Raw genomic sequence first — 22819 nt, 5'->3', positions numbered from 1 at the left:
TACTATCATTTAATTCCATTAAATTGTGTTCTGATTACTACAGAGACATAAAATGATGCCACTATCTAAACCAAACCTCATCTATAAATTCACTCACCTACAAATCCTTATTAAGTCATTGTTTACTTTTATACTCCCAGTATGGCACACACTAATAAAAAGGTGTTGACCATACCATAAGACAGGAAGTCATCAAAATCTAGAGGAGAAAACAGGGAACAACCTCTTTGACCTCAGCCACAGCAACTTCTTACTCAACACGTCCCCAGAGCAAGGGAACAAAAGCAAAAATGAACTATTGGGACCTCATTAAAATAAAAAGCTTCTGCACAGCAAAGGAAAAAATGAGCAAAACGAAAAGGCATTTGGCGGAATAGGAGAAGATATTTACAAATGACATATCAGAAAAAGGGATAGTATCCAAAATCTATAAAAAAAACTTATCAAACTCAATACCCAAAAAACAAATAATCCAGTGAAGAAATGGGTAGAAGACATGAAGAGACACTTCTCCAAAGAAGACATCCAGATGACTAACAGACACATAAAAAGATGCTCAACATCGCTCAGCATCAGGGAAAGAGAAATCAAAACCACAATGAGATACCACCTCACACCTGTCAGAATGGCTAACATTAACAAGTCAGGCAATGACAGAAGTTGGTGAGGATGTAGAGGAACAGGAACCCTTTTGCACTGATGATGAGAATGCAAACTGATTCAGCCACTCTGGAAAACAGTATGGAGCCTCCTCAACAAATTAAAAATAGAATTACCCTACAACTCAGCAATTGCACTACTAGGTATTTATCCAAAGGATATAAAAATGCTGATTCAAAAGGGCACATGCACTCCAATGTTTATAGCAGCACTATTATCAACAATAGCCAAAGTATGGAAAGAGCCCAAATGTACATCGACTGAAGAATGGATAAAGAAGATGTGGGGAGCGCCTGGGTGGCTCAGTCAGTTAAGTGTCCGACTCTTGATCTCAGATCAGGTCATGACCTCATGGTTCATGAGTTTGAGCCCCACATCAGGCTCTGTGCTGACAATGCAGAGCCTGCTTGGGATTCTGTCTCTCCCTCTCTCTGCCCCTTCCCCACCTGCAATCTCAATCTCTCTCTCTCTCTCTCTCTCTCTCTCTCTCTCTCTCTCAACATAAATAAATAAATGTAAAAGTTATCAAACAACACATTAAACAAAAGAGGATGTGGTACGTACATACACACACACACACACACACGCACACACACACACAATGGAATATTACTCGGATATCAAAAACAATAAAATCTTGCCATCTGTAACAATATGGATGGAACTAGAGTGTATTATGCTAAGAGAAATAAGTCAGTCAGAAAAAGGTATTTGTCTATTTCACTCATCTGTGGAATTTAAGAAACAAAACAGATGAACATGGGGGAAGAGAAGCAAAAATAAGATAAAAACAGAGAGGGAGACAAACCATAATAGATTTGTAAATATAGAGAATAAACAGGCTAAATGGGCGATGGCCATTAAAGAGGGCACTTGTTGGGATGAGCACTGGGTATTGTATATAAGTGAAGAATCACTAAATTCTATTCCTGAAATCATTATTACACTATATGTTAACTACTTGGATTTAAATTAAAAAATAATCATTAAAAAAGGTGTTTACATGACTAAAATTATATCAAATTACTCAGAAAGGTATATTTTAATAAAAGAATGTTTCATGATTAAAGTAGTAATATATTACTCAGAAAGTTATACTTTTAAGAAAAGGTAACAAGTCAAAATAAGCCATAACTGTCAAGCAAGGAATAATTTAAATTACTAATTTACAAAAGAATTGTTTGAGAAACCACCACCTTCTGTACTGATTCACCTATACCCACTAGTGTAGCCATGCCTTTATTCACAAGGGCTAACTACAAACAACAAGCATACACAGTTCATATCAGCTAAAAATGTTCATTTTCCCATAGAAAGTTACATTCAATGTTTTGCAGAGAATAGTTCATTTGTGGGAAAAAAATGACACAGTCCTTGAAAGAGAATTTGCTTAGTAAAAGGCCACAGTCATGGTACCATTAAAGATTATGGCAAATCGTAACAAAGTTATCAATAGCCACATATCACTGAAAGCTTTAATTTTACTCGATGCATTCCTTCACCCAAGTGAACTTTCATTCAATTTAATTCCTACCCAACTACTTGCTTTCCTCACCCCTCCTTGGACATTAAAAAGGAGGGGGGGGGAAGGGGTCAGGGTAGGGAAGGAAAAGGTATCATAATGATAATCAACATCTATTAACAGTTAGGATTTTATGACTATCAGGAAACAGAAAACCTAAAAACCTAGACACTCCATCTCAAGTAACACAAGTGTAGAAAGAGGCAGGGTGGTACCAGTGCAGTAAACCAACCCAGTACGGGGACCCAGCCTCCGTCATGTAGACTCTGAGCTAATGCAGCAGCATCTCTGATGATTAGAATTCCATTCAGACTTTCTGTTTCATTTTAGGAGTTTTTGTAAGTTCTGTTTTTCTAAGAAATTCACTATTTCATGTAAGGTTTCAGCTCTATTAACATAAGACTCTTAAGAGCATTTCCCCTTTTTATTGATCTGTGCCGTATCAGCAGTTGTATTTTTGTCATTCCAAAAATTGTTTGTGCCTTTAAAAAAACAAAACAAGACAAAACAAAAACATGCCTGTGTTTATCTATTTTATTATCTCAAATCAACTCTTAGTGTTTTCATCTCCACTATAAAATCTGCTTCCAACTTCACTATTTTTCCCCCTTCTTATTCTTTTCTTCCCAATACCACTCCTAGATTCAAGTAAGAGGGTCCCTGCTCTGCACCACAAGCTTTCGAGGCCTGCATAGCATGATTAAAAATTAACAAAAATAAATTTATTAAAGATGATGTGGCTGTGACTGTCAATTTAGATACAACCTGCCCTGTGATATACAATATGTTCATTATGATCCAGTCCCATTTTGTACTGTCCATTACAATTTCTTCTGTGACCCGGGAGTTATGTGGAATCACGCCTGCACATTTTCTGACGTACGGGGTGTTTAAGGAATCCTTGTGAGTGCTTTCTCTTCTGCACACACCTAGTAACATTGTTTGGCACATTACTTTTCGTCACCAAAAAGATCTTGGAGAGGTTCCCATAAGAGACACAGAAAGCTTCCTAATTCAGGTCAGAGCTGCATGATATTTCATTTCAGAATGTAACATAACTAAGTTAACCAGTTATGTCAACTCCTTTATGAAAACGAGGCAACCACAGCTTCAAGGCCAGCTACCACTCTAATTTCCAGATCCTTCTTCAGATCCTCTCTTACTTTGCTCAGCTACGGACTTAAAAGGAAATTTGTTACACTTCATGAATCATTTCCAGATGTTTTAGACATGGTGGGTTTTCAGGTGTCTAGGTGGCTCTATTGTTCAAAATGGAAGTCTAATCCGTGCTCTGTCCAGCCTTCCATCAGCCATTTTTGGGAGCCCAGGCACTTTGTCTTCATCCTGTCACCTCACGGTTGTAGACAGCACAACCACTGTCACATGCAGGAAAGGAAAATGGCTTTCTCCTTCCATAACTAAAAGCAAAACAAATCAACTTTTTTGGAAGAACCCCCAGAAGTCATCCACTTAAATCTAGTTTGCCAAAACCTAGTGAATGTCTAGCACTAACCACGAGGAAAGTTGGGAAAACTGGGCAGAGAAGGGGATCATAATGACGACTCAGGTCAATCATGCTTCACTCCCAGGGGATACTTAGCCACTCCAAAGAAAAGTGTGATTAGCAAGGAAGAAGGGCCGTTAAGTGGCCAATGATGAGAATCTGCCACAATACCTCAGATGGAATGAAAAATATAATTGTAAGCAGCTGAGAGTGAAAAAATGATTTTCAGTAACAGTGATCATTTCAGTTCAGTAAAGATACTGCACAAAGAAGAAAATACATACAGTATCTTCGATGCCTAGTCTAGATATATCTAAGAAAGTCGAAATACTACTCTTGGGACAAATGACTCATACATTTCAGAACACAAAATTTAAGGCCCATCCTCAAAAACACTTTTCTGCATTCCACAGTTTTCAGAAGGCAAAACTCTAATATAACCAATGAAACAATAATTACCAAGCACTTTTAAGAAAAATAACTTTTGGGGCTTTTGTAACCTCTGATAAAATTAAACAGCTCCAAATGTGAATCACGATGTATTCTTTCAGCTGTCAGGATAAAGCAGAATCAAACTGAGTAATTGGGATGAAGCATTTATTCCTTTAGTAATAAAATAATTTCTGGATAATAAGCTCACAACATTAATGACTACATGTACAGAAGCTGAGAAAAGTAACACATGTACCTACATTCAGGGTGTTTCTCATTAGACACAGTCCCTACCTGTTTAGTAATTTTGCATAGTAGGTAATAACGGTGCTTTATGAATTTTGAGGATTTCATTTGCCAAATAAATAGAGTAACTAAAAAACAAAAACTTTTCATATCTTTATTTTATTTTATTTTATTTTATTTTATTTTATTTTAGAGAGAGCGAGAGCATATGCTCAAGCAGGGGAGGAGTAAAGAGGGAGAGAGAAAGAGAGGGGGGGAGAGGGAGCAGGTGAGGGGGGGGGAGAGAGAGAGAGAGAGAGAGAGAGAGAGAGAGAGAGAGAGAATATCCCAAGTAGGCTCCATGCCGAGTGCAGAGCTGAACATGGGCTCGATCTTAACGATCTCAGCCACAACCTGAGCCAAAATCAAGAGTCCAACATCTAACTGACTGATTCACCTGGCTCTCCAAAAGTTACTTTGTTCTTTGTGTTTTTAAGAGAGAGAGAGAAAGAGAGAGAGAATCCTAAGCAGGCTCCGATGCTCAGCACAGAGCCCAACTCGGGGGGTGATCCCACGACCCTGGAATCGTGACCGGAGTGGAAATCAAGAGTTAAACATTCACCTGACTGAGCCGCCCAGGTACCCTTCATATCTTTAAAAATCTCCACAGAGATCAGTTTATCTGGTGTAACAAAAGACTCTCCTTGTACTTCCATGCAGGATTGAGTGAGCATATTTTTTTTAACTTAGTGTAAGTTTTCAAGCTGTTGCTATTTTTCCAAAAGTATTCAAAAAGAGTAGATAAGTTATCATTGGTCAAATACAACTGTAAGTTCAACTGGTGAGGTATCTTTCAGTGAAGTCTGATTAGATTAATGCAGCTAACTGCACAGCCGCGGTGATGTCTTGCGGTGACCGACCTTGAAAGATCTTAGATAGCGCTGGTAGGACCTGTAGGTTGTGGCCATCAGGGAGTAAAACTTTACATCACAATCTTTCAGAAACTGACCTCCCAAGCAAGACTGCTTCAAAGAGCAACGTGATGTTTCACCTCAGATCCTTCAGTCCTCACAGGGAGCGGAGAAGCCACAGGCACAGGAGTGTGTGTGTGTGTGTGTGTGTGTGTGTGCATGCTATCCGTACACACATATCTGTGATACAGTCATTTCATTCTGAAAAACTGCATAATCAAAATGAAATCTAACAGCAGACAGAGAAATGGTTCATTTCAATGTTCAAATCGTTGTAGAAATGTATTGTATCAAATGGTAACGTTAAATGAAAATGTGTCATAAAGCTAACCAGATTACGTGACCTTAAGTAATATAATACAATTGGTGCTGTGAAAACACAATTAAATGAGATGTGAAAGCAACTATAAACAGTCAGGTTTTAACACAGCAACCGTCTTACCATTGCCTTTAAAACTTTTATATTGATACACTCATTGAAATTTCTAATACTGTTCGTGAACGATATTCACTTAGTGATATCAGAATACAAAACACTGAATTATATAAGGAAAAATACACTTTCGATTAGAAAAATACACAATATTTTTGTCCCTCAAACAGCATTTTACCTTTATAATCCCAAGCAAAGTGACTTGAGCGCTCACTGTTATTCTACCTGATAATCTGAATTCTCAGACATGAGGCATGGTTTTCATCCGCCAAACGGGGTATTCTCTGAATCCCCCAAATAACTACTAAGAACAGCAACCTACATTTAAATCCCAAGGTCGGGGCGCCTGGGTGGCGCAGTCGGTTAAGCGTCCGACTTCAGCCAGGTCACAATCTCGCGTTCCGTGAGTTCGAGCCCCGCGTCAGGCTCTGGGCTGATGGCTCAGAGCCTGGAGCCTGTTTCCGATTCTGTGTCTCCCTCTCTCTCTGCCCCTCCCCCATTCATGGTCTGTCTCTCTCTGTCCCAAAAATAAATAAATGTTGAAAAAAAAAAAAAATTTAAATCCCAAGGTCTTGTCTCCCTAGTGATTGCCCCACCTACAAGCAAGACAGACATGGCTGCTGAAGCGAAGGTGAGCACGACAGTCATGCCCTCTCTCTAACAACCTGTCTGCCCTAACTGCATTATCAGCCTGGCACTCCCCACTCCTGCTTAAACCAATGCAGCCCTACACAGAAGGGCCCAGATTGGTAGGAACAACAGGTACATAAACCACAGTAGGATAATCTTCCACTGTTTAACAAGCAGGAGACACATGGCCATAAATATGGATACAATAGGGAGGTAGGGATGTCCAGTACTCTACTTGGTCCTCACCAGATGCAATCAGTATTTCTCATCCATCTTTCCAGTGTGTCCCATAAGAATCTCTGATAGGCACCCCTACTTCGCACTTCCTGACAAATCAGAATTCACAACTGAGTCCTGTGTCCCCATAATCTATTCATCCTTTAGGCAAAGGTTACCAACTCCACACCGTGTTCCTACTTCGTAACATCAAAACCAACTCCTCCATTTTCTCATGCTCACATTGCACGTGCCTGTCTATCTCTACCTCAACAGTCTTTAAAGCTTCAAGGGCGCAGATCTTGGTCACCTCTGTCTTTTCAACCTCAGCTCCTAGCACAGAGCAGACACAATAAACTAAACTAAAACAGCACATGCACTAAAAGAGACACTGGAGCTTATGGAACAACAACAACAACAAACGTGCCCAAGATCAACTCTTCTCTCAGGCCAAAAAATGTCATCCACACCCACATACGTGCATATGATAAAATCACAAGACAAATGAGCAAAGGCTTGTAGGTTCAAAATGAGGCCATTTTCCTACTAGCCGATGTCCTCAGAGTGTAAAATGTACCCTGCTGCTCTACTGTGTCTAAAGGGACATGTCCTTAGTCAGACTGACCAATTCCATGGCTGGAGAAAATCTCCTAGACGCTGACAGAGAAGCAACATCCTCACAACAAGTACATTAAAAACAGGCTGACAACGCAGCCTGAGCTCTGATTACCTGTACTGTTCACTGATGGGAATATTCTGGGAGAAGTATAAAGCCGATGTGCGCGCTCTCCAATGCCATTTCTTTGCAGGAAGGGAATAAAGGACACAGTCTTCTAACTCTTCTTGGAGCAGATCCGCCAGCTGTTTATGGGACCCTCCATAGAACGCTTCAATGATGAGAATACTCATCAGTCCTTTTAAGACTTCACAGATTCTAAATAATAAGCAAAAAAAATATTTGTTCCAACATATATATGTGTGTGTTTATAAAGACATTTTTAAATAAAAAGAAGTTAAAATAGTGTACCCAAAAGGCAAATACAAGTAATTTAAAGACACTTATTTTTTTTTTTAAATATGCATGTCCCACTTTTTAAAAAAGTGTATTAATGCTTAGGATTTATATTTTTGTAATCAATACCTTTACATCATTTTTGTTAATAAGAGGAAATAACGGATGCTTATTTTTCTGTTTTCCTCATGCCCTAAGATTGCTTCCACAATGACTCTGTTTTTTTCTCCAACCCCAGGAAGTTGAAAGCCCTCTCCTGCTATGATCACTCACTTCCTGGTTGGAATGGCTTCGACCCTGACTCAGTAACCACAGAAGTGGTTGGCCTAGAGCTCTACTACTCTCAGACAGTCACTGAACTCATCTCCTATGACTTCCACTCCAAGAGCCCTTCATTTGTGAGGACCTTTTCAACTCAGAAATTTTCTGACTCTGTCACTCTCATATTAATTCACCTTTCAATTCACCAGCTATCACTGCCCCCAGTGAACCATATTTAACAAAAAAAGCACATGGGGCACCTGGGAGGCTCAGTCGATTAAGCATCTGACTTGGACTCAGGTCATGATCTCGCAGTTCATGAGTTTGAGCCCCGTATCGGGCTCTGTGCTGACAGCTCCAAGCCTGGAGCCTGCTTCAGATTCTGTCTCCCTTGCTGTCTGCCCCTCCCCCGCCCGCACAAGTTTTCTCTCTCTCTTTCTCTCTCTCTCTCTCTCTCAAAAATAAAGAAAAGAGGAAGAAAGCACATTCATATTCACATCTCAATTCTCTAGTGTTAAAAATCTTAGGATACAATTTCTTGAGACATTGCACATATCTTGACCACTTCCCACTATCACCAATAAATATCCCACCTGCAAAGGTAAACCAACAAAGTGGAATAAAGCTATATGCCTATGAACCAGCAAGGCTTCTACAACCTTTCTGTAAACAACCATCCCATCAAGAGAGATAAAGTAATGTTGTTATTAAAGATAGTAAAATTTGGGGCTCCTGGGTGGCTCAGTTGGTTAAGCTTCCAACTTCAGCTCAGGTCACGTTCTTGCAGTTTGTGGGTTCGAGCCCCAAATTGGGCTCTCTGCTAACAGCTCAGAGCCTGAAGCCTACTTCATATTCTATTCTGTCTCTCTCTCTCTCATAAATGAATAAGCATTAAATAAATAAATAATAAAACTAAAGACTTGGCAAAATTTTCATCGCAGAGAGTTAGCTATCAAAGCAATTTTTTGGTTTAATAAAATGACTTTTGTTAATGTGCTCAGGGAAATAAAAATATGTGTGAATGTAAAAAAAGTCCACATACATTTCAAATTATATGCTATTTCCTGTAAGAAGTAAGGAAGAAACATCACTCTGTACATAAATACAATGTTTAAAAAATATTCCAGATTTTTTAATTTTCCTTTATGATTTAAGTAAACACCATTCATTAAACAGCATATTGCTTTTCTTAATAATGTTGTTCCACAAAATTATTAGTCTCAACAACTCAATGATGCTTTTCATTAATAAAACTCTACTTCACCTTGCTCAATCAAAGCAATGCCTACTTAACATTGCATTTCAAAGCAAAAAGTCTCAGATGGTTCTCAAAGAAACAACTAGCGTGAAAAAAAGCTTAGTTCTTGATGTCTGAATCTTCCATTGAGCATTTTTGGAGAAAAATATACAAGTACATATTTCAGTTATCTACAGAATAAGAAGCGGTGTTCCTCGGTGTTAAAGACATGAACCTTGCGGCCAGGGAGATACAAGTCTGAAGCTCAGCAATGTGCCTTAGAGCTGAGTGACTTGGGCAAGTTACCCAAGGCTGTAGGACTCAGTCTCGCCTTCTCTAAGATGGGAATAACAATACCAACCTCAGAGGTGTGCTGTGAAGATAAAATTGAAGCATAGTAACTAACAGACAGTAATAAGATATTTAGCCCCTCCCAGTATTAGTTCAAATCATCTTACTTAAGGGGGAAAGATATCTTTGAATTCTCTTACATTTTAAAATCAGTAATTTTCAATCACGGTCACCTCTCAACCAAGGACAGTGGGAAAGGTAGATACACATAAGCATTTGAAGTACAGTGAGTGTTACTCATTCATCATCAGCAGCTTGTATTTCAAATAAGAATGTGAGAGCCCCACAGGTATTGTGGGAAGAAGTTAGCTCAGGGGCTGAGCTATGCAGAAGCTTGGTTTTTTTCAGGCCAGTTGGAGACTACCTCTAATAAATGCAATGTTCAATAAGATAAATTTAAGAAAATGGTAGTCATTAATCCTTCAAATAATGGAACCTTGTACAAAGTTAACCAAGAGAACAGTATAAGGCAATCTTGAAAATTATATCAAAGGTTCTAAGACAGACTAAAAGCAGTTAACATTAATTTGCTTACTAGATCATACCACATATATCTCTATCTAGGTTTATTTCCTCTGATTTAATCACACTAAGGTGTCTATGCCCTGTATATCCTTAAAAGGTTGTTGTAGGGGCGTGTGGGTGGCTCAGTCGGTTAAGCGTCCGACTTCAGCTCAGGTCATGATCTCGCGGTTCTTGAGTTCAAGCCCCGCATCAGGCTCTATGCTGACAGCAGAGCCTGGAGCCTGTTTCAGATTCTGTGTCTCCCTCTCTCTCTCTGCCCCTCCCCCTCCCCCACTCACGCTCTCTCTCTCTCTCTCTCTCTCAAATATAAATAAACATTAAAAACAAATTTTTAAGAGATAAAGGTTATTGTAAAAATGACCTGAGATATTTCCCCAAGTGATGGAATGTGATCTAAGCCACTCCAAAGAATATTTCACTCATATAACCTCAAAGAAAGCAACATCAATATTAGAAGGGAAAAAAGCTTTCTGTATTCTTCAGTCCTTTGCTCCTTTTCATGATTAATCTAGAGCACATATCATGCCATATATTTACAAATGTTTCTTATGGGTCTGAATCATGAGTTATCTGCAAATCATAAGCCAACGTGGAGGCAGTATGTGTAGGTGCTGCTAGAGATTCAAGACATTCAGTAAGCAGAACTGAACACCAAGCATGTGGGAGGTCGAAAAATAGAAAAGGGGAAAAAAAGATTATAGCTATAGTAGATTTCCACCCCTTTAATAGCTCAGTAAGAAGAGTGAAATGTACAGGTTTGAACTAGCATTTACTTGAGCATTTTTCTAGTGGCCAATGGGTGTGCCTGCATTTTGGGTATTTTTCTAAGGAGAGTAACTATGTCCTACCATCTCTGAAAACTATACTTAGTGGCTTTGATTCATGGAAATTTGTTCTGCTTGTTTTGTGGAGACAGACATATCCTGGCAGTTCCCCTACTTACTTCTATTGCAACTTTTGTGGCAAGAAGAAAATGTGTTCTTCCCTATAGTCTTCTTAAAGCACAACCTGGAAGAAAGATGATTCCCATTAGGTGCAAGCAAAAGAGAGGAAGCTGATTTTTAAATATAAGATTCAAACCAAATGTCATTTATAGCACATTAAAGAACAGTGCAAATACTCTTGCTGTGCTTGAGTTTTTAGAAAGCACTGCTTGAAACAAACGAGCATGAGGTTGGAAAAAAAAAAACACTTTGTTAAAAAGAATTTTTGCTGTTATGCTGGAATTTGCTAAAAGATAAAGGGAGTACATTATTTGCTCATTTTAGCAACAGTCCCAGAAAACTGCAGGTGGTCACCCTGACAGCACAGATGCTCCCAAGCACAGGTGAACAGGTGGATACAGACATCAGGCACCACTACCAATGGCTCCTAGGGAGTGAACGCTGGGGTGCAGCATCCTCGACACTGAAAATGCTTCCTCCGAAGCAAGGAGAGGGTCTCCTTTACAGCCCGAGGCTGTGGCCAGGTGTTTGCAAAACATGGTAGGCAAGCCTAGACACAGCCAAAGGTCTTACATAGGTGCCTGAGTGTTCATCCATCTGTTAAAGCATTATCACAAGCACCACCGCAGAAAAGGAGTAAGGATATCAGAATTAGGGGTGTGGCATTTATTTCAAAGGAAAAACGACAACTAGAGAACTTCTCATGTGAGGAACAAATACCGATCAGAAAGCCCATGTCCTTTCTGCATGACACTAGACTGTTAATATTTTATAATGTAAAGAAAAAAGTAAATGGCCAATCCACTCTTGCTCCCAAAAAGACCATACAAAGTGTGTCAGATAAATTTTTATCAACTTTTAAGTTTTTCTGCTTAACCCAGTGAGCTTCCGTTAAAAAAAAAAAAACAAAACTCATTTCTTCAGCATATTTTATTCCCCAATGATGCCAGATGAATGAGAATCTACTACACTATTAAAGCTTTATGAAAGTTTAATTCATTATCAATACTATGATTTAATGATACATGGCTAAATGCTACACATTAAATTGGCAATATAAATGAGTCAAAGTGATATCTATGACATAGGAATTTTAAACCACTTCAAATTCTATTTAAGATCACCAGAGGTCAAATGATCTATCGAAGAATTGTCTGCCTTTCTAAAAATTTATATTTACGATTAAAAGCAGACACATAGTGAAAAAAATCACAAAAATGTTTCATATGAACATTTTGACCAAAATGAAAAAGTGCCATTAGTGTCATCTCAATTAAAAACTAATAATGCATTGATAAGATCACCAAGAATAAAAGTAGCCTGAAACCAATGCTGTGAATATTTTTAAATTTAATAAAACTTTTTGTCACTGTACCTGCATTTATTTTAAGCTTGACCCAATTTCTTTATTCCCTGAGCCATTTTCAAGGTGAACTACATTTTAGTCTACCTCCTCTAGCAGTTACAACTGCTGCCATAGTTATTTTTTTTAACAGTAGACAGAAAGGAAATTTGCAATATGCCAATGATTTATTGAAAAAGATGTGCTAAGTATAAGCACATCATGTGAATTTTTAAAACAAAACCTAAATCACATTAGAAACCCATAATTAGCCTTCATATATGATGTCAATTCAGTTACTTATAATATTCAAATAATTTTCCAACCAAATACCAGGTAATAATTTTAAATCAGAGGAACTGTTGTATTAATAAATTCCACAGACACCTTACTGCTATTAGCTGTAGGAAGGTATGGTTTCAGTGATGATGGTTTTAACGGTTTGAATCCCACACACATGAGAAATCGATTCCACAGGCTAATCCACACATGGCTTGATACCTTACACTTCAATCAGTTGCTCCAAATATATTTTCTATTTGGCTATACACAATATTTTTAAAAGTTCAGTTTGGCAGAGCAGAAACCAGTGAAGTGAAACACTAAATGCCATAAGTTGGGGAAAATAAAATTTGAGTAGGACTTCCCAATAGGTCATCAGAGGTTTACCTGGTATTTTCTTACTGACCCTGTCCCTTCTGCACCTCCACCCACCAACTCCAACACGCTGGCTTCTATTTAAAAAGCCACAATAACCCAGCAGGGTAAAATAGGGCAGTACTGAGAAAATTTAGTATTACCTTCCAGCCCACTCACTTATTTTAATGATTCATCAGGGAAACCCCGGTTGTTAAAATGTACCTGAAATTATCTTATTATATACTAAAAAATAAGCATAAAAAGATTTCTGCTTTGAAACCTGTCACTACCAATTCCCCTAACAACCTAATAAGGGTGAATATATATTAAAATACATTTTGCTAAAAGGAGTGTCCTCAAAGTATTACACTACAATCAAGTATCATATGGAGGGGTAGAGTGGGGGGGGGGGGAACAGAAGTAAGCAGATCCTACAAAAAGTTATTTTTGAAAAGCTTTTCATAAAAATCAGGCATAGCAAATCCATCCTATCTCCTAGAACCTCAATGTAATCTCTGAATACTAAAAGACAATCTGGTATTAAATGCAGCGTAAAAACCTTACAATCCTAAAACTGTAGGCCCTGGCAATATTCTACACAATTAAAGAAAGTTTGGCTAACAGTAAGGAATGAATCAGATTCCTGAACATTAGTGTGAATTAAAGATAATGCATGATGGAAACTGATTATTACTCCATTATTTGATAATGGGCATACAACCCAATATTTATCATAACTTGTGTACTACTGTGTGTACTTAAATAGCAGCATTAAAAATAAAAATCTTGGGTTCATGCTGAAAATGATGTCCCACTGTATTCATCCATTGTCCCACAGTGCTATGAGTGTTCCAATTTCTTCAGCTCCAACTTTAGTTTCCTGTTGTGGTCATGAAGAACTAAGGATTTATGCACCAAAACCAAGATTTGGTAAGAAGACTTACATGCCATCTTATTTGTGACACAATTTGAAGTAATTTTCAAGTGCACTTTTCCAATTTTTTCATTTGCTAGGATCTTCTATACGTACTCTTTAAACATTACAATCTGATATGCATATATGGCTATGTAATTTTCCCTAACAAATATTTTCATTCTTTCTCAATTTGGGATTTTAACTTTCTGTTTAGAACTGTCAGTCACTTATTCCATGACTTGAATTAATACAAAGTCTTGGTTATAACTGTATCAAAGGCAAATTCAACAACTACTTATTCGTACTGACACTAGGACATCATTCACTTGTTTTCAAATATGCATAATTTCCACAAAAAAAGAGATGTGTATATATTACAAATTCACTACCTTACATTTTTGTGAAGTTATATTCCACATTGCACAACAAAGCTGTAACTATGAAATTTTTTGTGAGATGTTTACCGGTTTAATATCACTGACAAATAAAATCCTAATCCTCTTTCAATTTTCCATTGCTATTAAGTTCACGAAACATTTCAAACTATAAAAGTAGTAATGAATTAGTTCTCCTGAATACTAAAAATATTCTCAATTTGCCGACATTTTAAAATGTGGCAGTGTATTTATGAATGAGTAGAAACTTTTACACTAGAAAATCATCTCATCGCTCATTTGAACTATTCCATTGCCCTTCTAACTAGGCCTTCATGCTGCCACATCATCTGGTTCCCATCACACCATTCTCCGTATTCCAGCTACAGGTAATATTCCAAAATGCAAATCTGATCATGAGGTGACATGCTAAAAAAACATCAATGTCTCTGTCACCAATGGATAAAGTCCAAGGCCCTAAATGTGGCACTGCTCACCTTGCTTTCCCGGCCTTTCCTTTCTCTTCACCACAGCCCTGCTTCTCCCTCTCCACTGGGATTTCTCTTCCCCCACTTACCCAGACCCTGCCTTGTTGCCTTACCGAGCGCTCACACTCTCCAGTTAATTAACACTTCTGTGATTTCACACCTTTCTCCCTTTGCCATCAGACTCTTCATGTTCACCTCAGGAACTAGCCTTAAATTTCGGCTAAACTAAATCAAGCAGCAAGTATAGCAAAACACACTATATTCTCTTCCAAATACTGATTCTCTTTCCGTACTGTCATAGAAATGAGAATTTATTAGATTTCTTTTCATGTAGATATGAGTTTATCTTAATCTACTTATACAAGAGAAGTAACAATGATAAAATAAATGGTAGAAACACCACAAGTGATTGCATTCTGGGCCAACGCAAGTTTCTTGGTCTAAAAGAATGAGTATCTGTGAGATCCGTGAATGTTGAAAATCACCTGCAGTTTTTTAATCTGCTTGGTCTATCATCATCTTAGTTGAATACTAGCAGTGGAAGCAGGATGAGAAGCCAATTCCCTCACCATAAATCTAGAGATCCCATTTCACATTGAGTAATTATACTTTTATTTAATGGGGAAGGGAAAAAAGGCATTTTTAAATACTTTCTGCCATCAACTATTCATTTTATAAAAGTCTGACAAGATGAATAATGTATTTGCTTTCTCAGGATGGCATTTCTCCAAGGCTTCCACCTTCCTGAAATGGGCTGCAAATCAGTCCAGTGGGAGAAAATTAGATTATCTGACCCATTCATATATGGATACCTAAGTAGGAAAGTCAAGGTGTACCACAGAATCCTAGGTAGAAGGAATGCGGGAGCCATTGACCAACAGCTTTTCTTTTATAGAAAAAGAAATGGAGAGTATTGAGCATCACAGAGTAAGGGTCAGAGGAAGGGGTTAAGTCCAGGTCTTCTGACCCCTTGGTCATTTATCTTCCCCATTATACTTCATTGCAGGTATCTGGTAGGATGTAAGTAAAAGGTGCATCCATTTTCTAGTCTTTGGAGTTTGGGGATTAAAAATCAATGTTTAAGAATTATAATATGTAAATGATATATATTGCAGTATTTTTTTATATGTGTGTGAAATATAAATGTCAGTATAAGATGATAAATATATGTATCGCATATTATATTTAATCATAACTCCCAATAATCTGTACATCTAGGATATCAGTGCTATAAACCACACAATATGGTTATATAGAATACCATATAGTTAGAGTGATAAAACTCAAAACTTTTGTTCTAATCTCTTATAACTCCTTCCAGAGTCCTGCATAATCATCCTTTCCCTAATCCCACAACTTTTATCCCTCATGCCCCAGCTCCAGACTAAGGCCTTTTTGATAGGGCGGTAGACCTTAATGACGAGGAAGGAAGACAATATCCGAGATTCACATGACAGGAGGGTTTGAAACAGGAGGCGAAGAGGTCAGCCATATAGATGCGCTCAGTTTATTTCATAATTTACTACTGTCACCATCAGACAAAGTCTGAGTCTCCCCGATATAACAATCTGTAGTACTTCTTTGTACTTAACACTTGTAGGATGTATTTATACGAGTGACCACATAATATCTGTATCCCCTACTGGATATTAAGTTCCAAAAGGACAGTGACCAGGTCTGCTTGCTTACCACTATATCTCAGCACTTAGCAAACAGAAAGTGTTCAACACTCTCTTTGAGTCAATAAACCATAAAACTCTTTAGCGATTGCCTTGACAATTTCTTCTGAACTCATCCAAGACCTTTATTATTATCAACTACAAATAATCACCCCTTCCTACCACTAATTACTACTTACAGAGAGAACTTGACGCACACATTCTATCACCACCTAAAATATAACAGGTGGCATCTTATTGTATTCAAAATGTCACACCTCATTCTAAGGAAAAATAGTTCTGCCCCAGCAGCCCTACCCAGGGATTTAGAAGCCAAGTTTCATGCCATGGGCATCTATTCTCTCTGACCTTTCTAGACTCCATAAGAATATTTAACACAAGGACAGTCAAGTCTATGACCTAGAAGGATTCAATTGGTTTAATCATTAGTCTGGCATTTCTTTCTTGGTCAGAAGCATTATCTTGTTACCCTACATTGGCTTCTATGACAAATTTTAACTCAGACTTGGATTGTGTAAGATAATTATAAATATACATACCAAATGAGTTTAAAATAAAATGACTAACAGATTCTTAACTATACTGGCGCTAGAGAGTCTCGCTCTAACATCTTTTAAGAACTTAATCCATCTTAACTAAATAAAAAATTGTTGAGAAGTTTCCCTCTCCAAGTGGGAGGCACATATCACATTTTCAGTTAATTTTGAAACAGAAATAGCAGAGTTACTCTAACACACAAACATTCTCAACGTCCTATTTGAAGTACTGCAACCCAAGCAAACATGGGTGGCATTCCCTTGATGGGTTGAAACAAATGTCACCAAGTATAAAGTTCTGGATTTACTCACTTCCAGAGAAAAAATGAAAAGGACATAATCTCACAACTCAATCTATTTATCAGTGAGAGAAATCAACTTGCAAGAAATACAAAATCCTAACAGCTCAGGAGGCAAAAGAATATCAGGTAGACACATGGAACAAGAAAAAGAAATTTCCATAGAGGCCTGAAGGCCTAGAAATAGATATTCTTAAAAGTATCAATGTTAGACACCTTTAATATTCATTTTATATTAGTGAAAGTCACCCTGCAGTGACAGACTTATTTAAATAGTCTTGGGAAATGTGAGGTGAGGTCAGTATCAGAATCTATTTATAAATAAGTAAGTAAATAAATAAAGGACATAAACTCTAATGTCCTTTAAGGTCCAAATCAATAAAACTATGCTTTAAAGATGTATCAATTAAAATGATTAGTGACACTTCTCTCACCTCCAAAGTTCCACCTAATTATCATAATTTATTTATTAGAGGTAGGACTAGTTTAAAGTATATTTTCTTCTATTTATGTACTACAGCAGATCTTTTCTAGCTGCCATATCCTTGAGAAGAATCTTTTGATTTGCCAGTGGTCTAAGTCATTTGCTCATGGTTTAAAAAGCCAACACTGGAAAAACTGGATAGATTCTAGAGATCGTTAATGATAAATTTTAAAAAGCCCAGAAACCCAGCTTAGACCAGGGCTGAGTAAATCTGGGGCTAAGAGATGTGGTAATGAGAGCTGTATCACTATTTTTAAGTATCACAAGGGGCATATTATTAGCTACCCACTATTATAAGAAAAAGAGTCAGTCTGATAATAATAGACTGGAATTTCTAAATCCTGAAAATATTTAGGATTGAGACTGTTGAGTAAAGAATAGGCATACAGAGACAACAGTGTATAATTTCTAGAAGGTCTACTATAGGTCTTTCTACAGAGGAAGCACAGGCTTGCCCCTATCATCTGACACACAAGTTTCCACTGACTAAAAGATAAGTAGCAACAGCTCAAAGTTTCCTGATTGGAGCAAGCACTATGACTTTTATCTATTTAGTGGCCTTGTCTGTCACTATTATCTCTTTATCAGCTGGTTTTTCAAGGAGACATTCCAATGACATAAATATTTTGTCTAATGAAGCTGAGACCCTACAGTACAGAATATTCTTTGCCAACTACCCAAAGCCACACTCTGCACCCTCATCACCTCTTAAGGAAGTAATTTCACATTTTGCAAACAGAGTGTTCAGACAGAGTAAAGTTGCTTAGGAGTTAATTAATTCCCCCTTGCATCTCTATCCGGCATGTATATGCACCATATCTGGGACCATACGTCTCTCTACTGGATTAATTAGCATTTGCAGTTAACAAACAGCCTGAATCACTGTAGAGAGAGATTGTAACTTAAAACTCATAAAACTAGGTATATACTCTCTTGCATTTCATATAGCAGTTGTTCAACTGATCTTAGCAGAACTGAAGTTAAAAAAATATTGTTCACCCTCATCATTCCTCCTGCTCAATGTTTTAACGTCCCTTTCTCCTGCCTTGTGTCCAAACTATACTTGCCAGAATTAAATTGAAGATATTGGATAACCCCCTGCACATTGTCCAGAGTAAACGTCTGCCAGGCACAATGTGTTACCTCTCCCAGGAGTACTTGTATGTTACAAGGGGACAACAGGTGATGGCAAAATTTCAGCCATCTGCAGAATAGATAAGAATCGTTCGTGAATTAAAAAGACACTTCTCGAGGCACCTGGGTGGCTCAGTCGGTTAAGCATCCGACTCTTGGTTTTGGCTCAGGTCATGATCTCACCGTTTTATGAGTTGGAGCCCCACATCCGGCTCCAAGCTGACAGTGCAGAGCCTGCTTGGGCTTCTCCATCTCCCTTTCTCTCTCTGCCCCTGCCCCATTTGTGCTGTCTCTGCCTCTCTCAAAATAAATAAAGAAACTTAAAAAAAAAAAAAAAAAGACACTTCTCAAGGCCAGAAGGCTGCTACCTACTCTATCAATGCGTGAGGCTGTATCTGCTTTAAAGTATTAAAATGTCTTATCACATCTGAACGTAATATAAAAATCTTGAAAACTGCGATCTTTGGATTCAACAGTACCACTTCTTCTGAGAATTAACACTGGAAATTATGAAGAATATTTACTGAAGTCTTTGCCTCAAATCGCAAGCAATGAAAATATCCAACAAAAAGAAATTTCATAATTAAATGATTAATGATCAAAAATCATAATAAAAAGAACATGGAAAAATGTTTCTACCATTGCATGATTGCAAGTTATGAATATATAAAAATATATGATGAAATCATAGAAACACGAGAGACTACACGTGAACACAGGTAGGCATAAATAATCATTTATGGTAGAACTGTGAGCCGTTTTGAATTTCTCTTTGTGTTTCATTTTATTCTTCAAGTTATCTTCACTGAATATATTTCAACTTGCAATTAAAAGAAACTATAAATTTTTTTCTAACTTTAGGAAGGAGGCCAAATTGTTTGAAATAACAAACTACTTCCCAATTACTGAAGGCTTACTCCCCTCCAGGAGCTTGCCAGCGGTTTTCAAATTATTCTATTACTATTGCTATAAAGAAACTTATGAAAAATCAAATCAGCAAGGGTTAAACTAATGGGGCTACAGCTATTCATAAACACTATTAATTTGGTTTTGGAAATACTGCTTGTCTAATGTGTGAAATAAAAGTAATACTCAGTCGATTTTTAAAAGTACTTGAATTATTAAATAATTGTAAACAGATCAAGATCTTTATTTATCGGTAAGGAATGCGGAGCTGCACTCTGACAGAGAATATTAGAAACTAAAATACTATTTGGCACTTACAGTTTTGAATAGGGACAGATATAGTACAGACTCAGAGTTTTAAAGTTCAAGTAAAGTGTCAAAATTAATTTGTGCCTTAAATAATTAGATTTGTGTCTTGAACTAAGGGGGAAATATTTAATAAAGGTGCATAAAATTGAAAAGAACTTCTAGTTTCACACTTAATTTCCAAAATGTATTAAAAAAACAGCAACATGCTATTGAGTAATCATCCATATGTATTAAACACATTAAAGGAGGGACTGATTGCATAGTCAACTACTACAGACACAGTCTTGCAATTTTAAAAGACTGCCTCCTTTCATAATCGCTCATATTTTTCCTATATTTATATACATGCAATAGTTGAATGGATACTCAATATACATTAACCCAACAGCAACTCAGACTTAGTAGAGAAATAGTTTTAAATGGAACCCCCAGGTCCTAGTATTTTTTACAATTTAAATGCTATGAAAACATGAAACATATTTCAAGTAATAAGAAAGTATTATTCCTGGAATTGTTTTCCAGTGCAACAATTTCATCATAGTTCATCTTTCAAACCATCTATCCTGAAAATTTTAACTTAGAAATCTACAAGGAAAAAGAAAAAAAAAAAAACCCTGCCATTAAAAGTATACAAATAATTAAGAATTAACCTCCACAAAACACAAAAGTACTAATAAAAATATGAAACTGCGAAAATGAGGGCCAAGCTTATCATTTTGTCTATTTTTAAAGGGACACTAAGAATATAGCGATCAACCTGTAACTTTCCATATTTTAAAATTAGCACCGACTTGATATGAAAAAGAAACCCTAATCTCAGGAAAGCACCATGTGGCATTTTTTAACTTTATGACCACTATGTTGACTCTCTGTCCCAGAGCAGATCACCTCCAGCATTAGTACTCTGACCTTACAGAAAAGTGACAGATAAAGTTTATGGTGAGAAAAAATGAGTTTTTATGGGTTTCCAAAAGGGAATTCTTATGACACTAAAAGCCATATAATAATATTGATTTGATAACCAACTTTTTTACAGCCAAATTACAGACTTAAGATTTCTGGAAAAATATCCAAGTGAATTTGCAGTAAAATACAATAAAATAGAGGCTTGGGCTCATGACTGGCAGTCTAGGATCCCTTTCCAAACTTTAAATATACATATAAAATAATTTTTTAAACCAAATCTTTAAAGTTTTCAGTGTCTCAAGATTTACCTTTTATGTTGGAACTGACTGACCCCTCCTCCTGACATTGATCAGGAAGCTGTAAGCGCTCAACTTTCTGGGAAAATAATTTCCATGCCTGTTTCTAGGTTTTTTCTGTCTTAAAGGCAAATGTACAATGTACAGAAACAAGGATTATTTTCTTGTAAAATCACCCTCAAAAATCAATTAGAATATTCAAAATATTCCATTCTCACAAATGAAAATAAGTTGCTTGCTGAAATGACAGTCTTCCATTTCACTGCCTTAAAAATTAAGCTGGCATGGATAATAAAAGTGTTTTCTGACTGGATATGCTTGGCATTCAAATATTTTTAAAACAAAAACTAATCCATAATTAGATTTCACAGGCGCAATCTATAGAAAACAGAATTTGTTTTTGTTTTCTGAGAGCAATACTAATGATTTGATATTATAAAAGTTATAACAACAATACCATCGCTTGCATGAAGCTGTAAACAAATGGGCACACTTGTGTTTATTATCCTTTTCAGTCTGATCTTTACCATTCATTCATTCCTTTAGCAAATATTTATCGTGCCCACTATGCGCCCAGCATTGTTCCAGGTGCTTGTGGGTAAATTAGGTGACAAAACAAAGGTTCCTGTTATCACAGGAAACTGCTTTCTAATTGGAGTAAAAAGACAATCATCAAGTAAATGTAGCTCAGAGGGTACAGGTGCTATTGAAAAAAAAAAAAAAAACAAGCACAAGGTAATGAAGGATCCGGTTGCCGAGGCCTGGGGCTGGGAAAGGGTGGTATTTTATATTGGTTTTTCAGAGGACACCTCCCCGATGAAATGGCATCTAAACAGAAACCATAAGAGTGGGGGTTGCTAAACAGATCTGGATCTAAAGCCTTCCGGGCAGCAGGCACAGCAAGATCCTGAGATGGAACATGCTTGGCATGTACGGAGAGTAAGAAGGTCTGTGTGACTGGAAAGCATAAACAAATGTGCTTTATTCAGCATTCACTGAATGACTGCATTCTAAAAGTTATGCTAAGTGTTTTTGATATCAAGATGACCCAAATATAGTTTCTGGCCTCAGACCTGGATATAATTGCAATACAGAGTGATAAATGTTATAAAACATTTCAGCTGGGTCTCAAAGAGAGACCAAAATCAGGTTCTACTTCAAGACGATGAACCAAGAGCCCAGAAAGAAAGTACTATGGGCCAAGACCCCCACTCTAAAGAGGAGTTGAAGAAATGTGCAGATAACTCTTGGCTCCCTTAACAACCATTCAACCCTTTTTTTTCTCCTTTTACTTTCTTCTCGAATTCAGGCTGAAATACTTGATCTCCCAGGTGTGAGGACAGGTGGCATGTTCTAGAGTATTCCAAAATGATGTAGGTGGAAAGGAGGCTCAAAACTGAAAGCGCCCTCTATTGGGAGCCAGGATACTGCTGTACAACTCGACAAATCAACAACCCACAGTGCTTTTGGCTGACTCACCCCAGACCCCTGATATCAGGTCTTCCTTCCAAGCCCTTGAGCCGCCAGCCTCCCTCATCTTCAACCTCAAGTAGGCATCAGCTTCTGACTGTCCTCCCTCCCTGCCGCT

General features: G+C 37.4%; 1 protein-coding gene across 1 annotated transcript in view; it reads right to left on the bottom strand.

Moving 5' to 3' along the window:
• The window catches only part of GTDC1 (glycosyltransferase like domain containing 1), a 292594-nt gene that overhangs the window by 259718 nt on the left and 10057 nt on the right, over window positions 1-22819 (bottom strand). The window contains exons 2-3 of the mRNA XM_047082236.1: window positions 10923-10987; window positions 7324-7527 (exon numbers count right to left, since the gene is read on the bottom strand). Coding sequence (XP_046938192.1) covers window positions 7324-7502 — 179 coding nt within the window. The 5' untranslated portion in view covers window positions 7503-7527; window positions 10923-10987. The remainder of the gene's footprint in view (window positions 1-7323; window positions 7528-10922; window positions 10988-22819) is intronic.

The sequence above is a fragment of the Lynx rufus genome, unplaced genomic scaffold (genome assembly GCF_022079265.1).
Source record: "Lynx rufus isolate CCGP_SWC_20201006 ecotype Redwood Valley unplaced genomic scaffold, mLynRuf1.p SCAF_2, whole genome shotgun sequence".
Classification (NCBI taxonomy): domain Eukaryota; kingdom Metazoa; phylum Chordata; class Mammalia; order Carnivora; family Felidae; genus Lynx; species Lynx rufus.
Note: the sequence above shows the minus strand (reverse complement) of the source record. Positions and strands in the feature narration are given on the sequence as shown.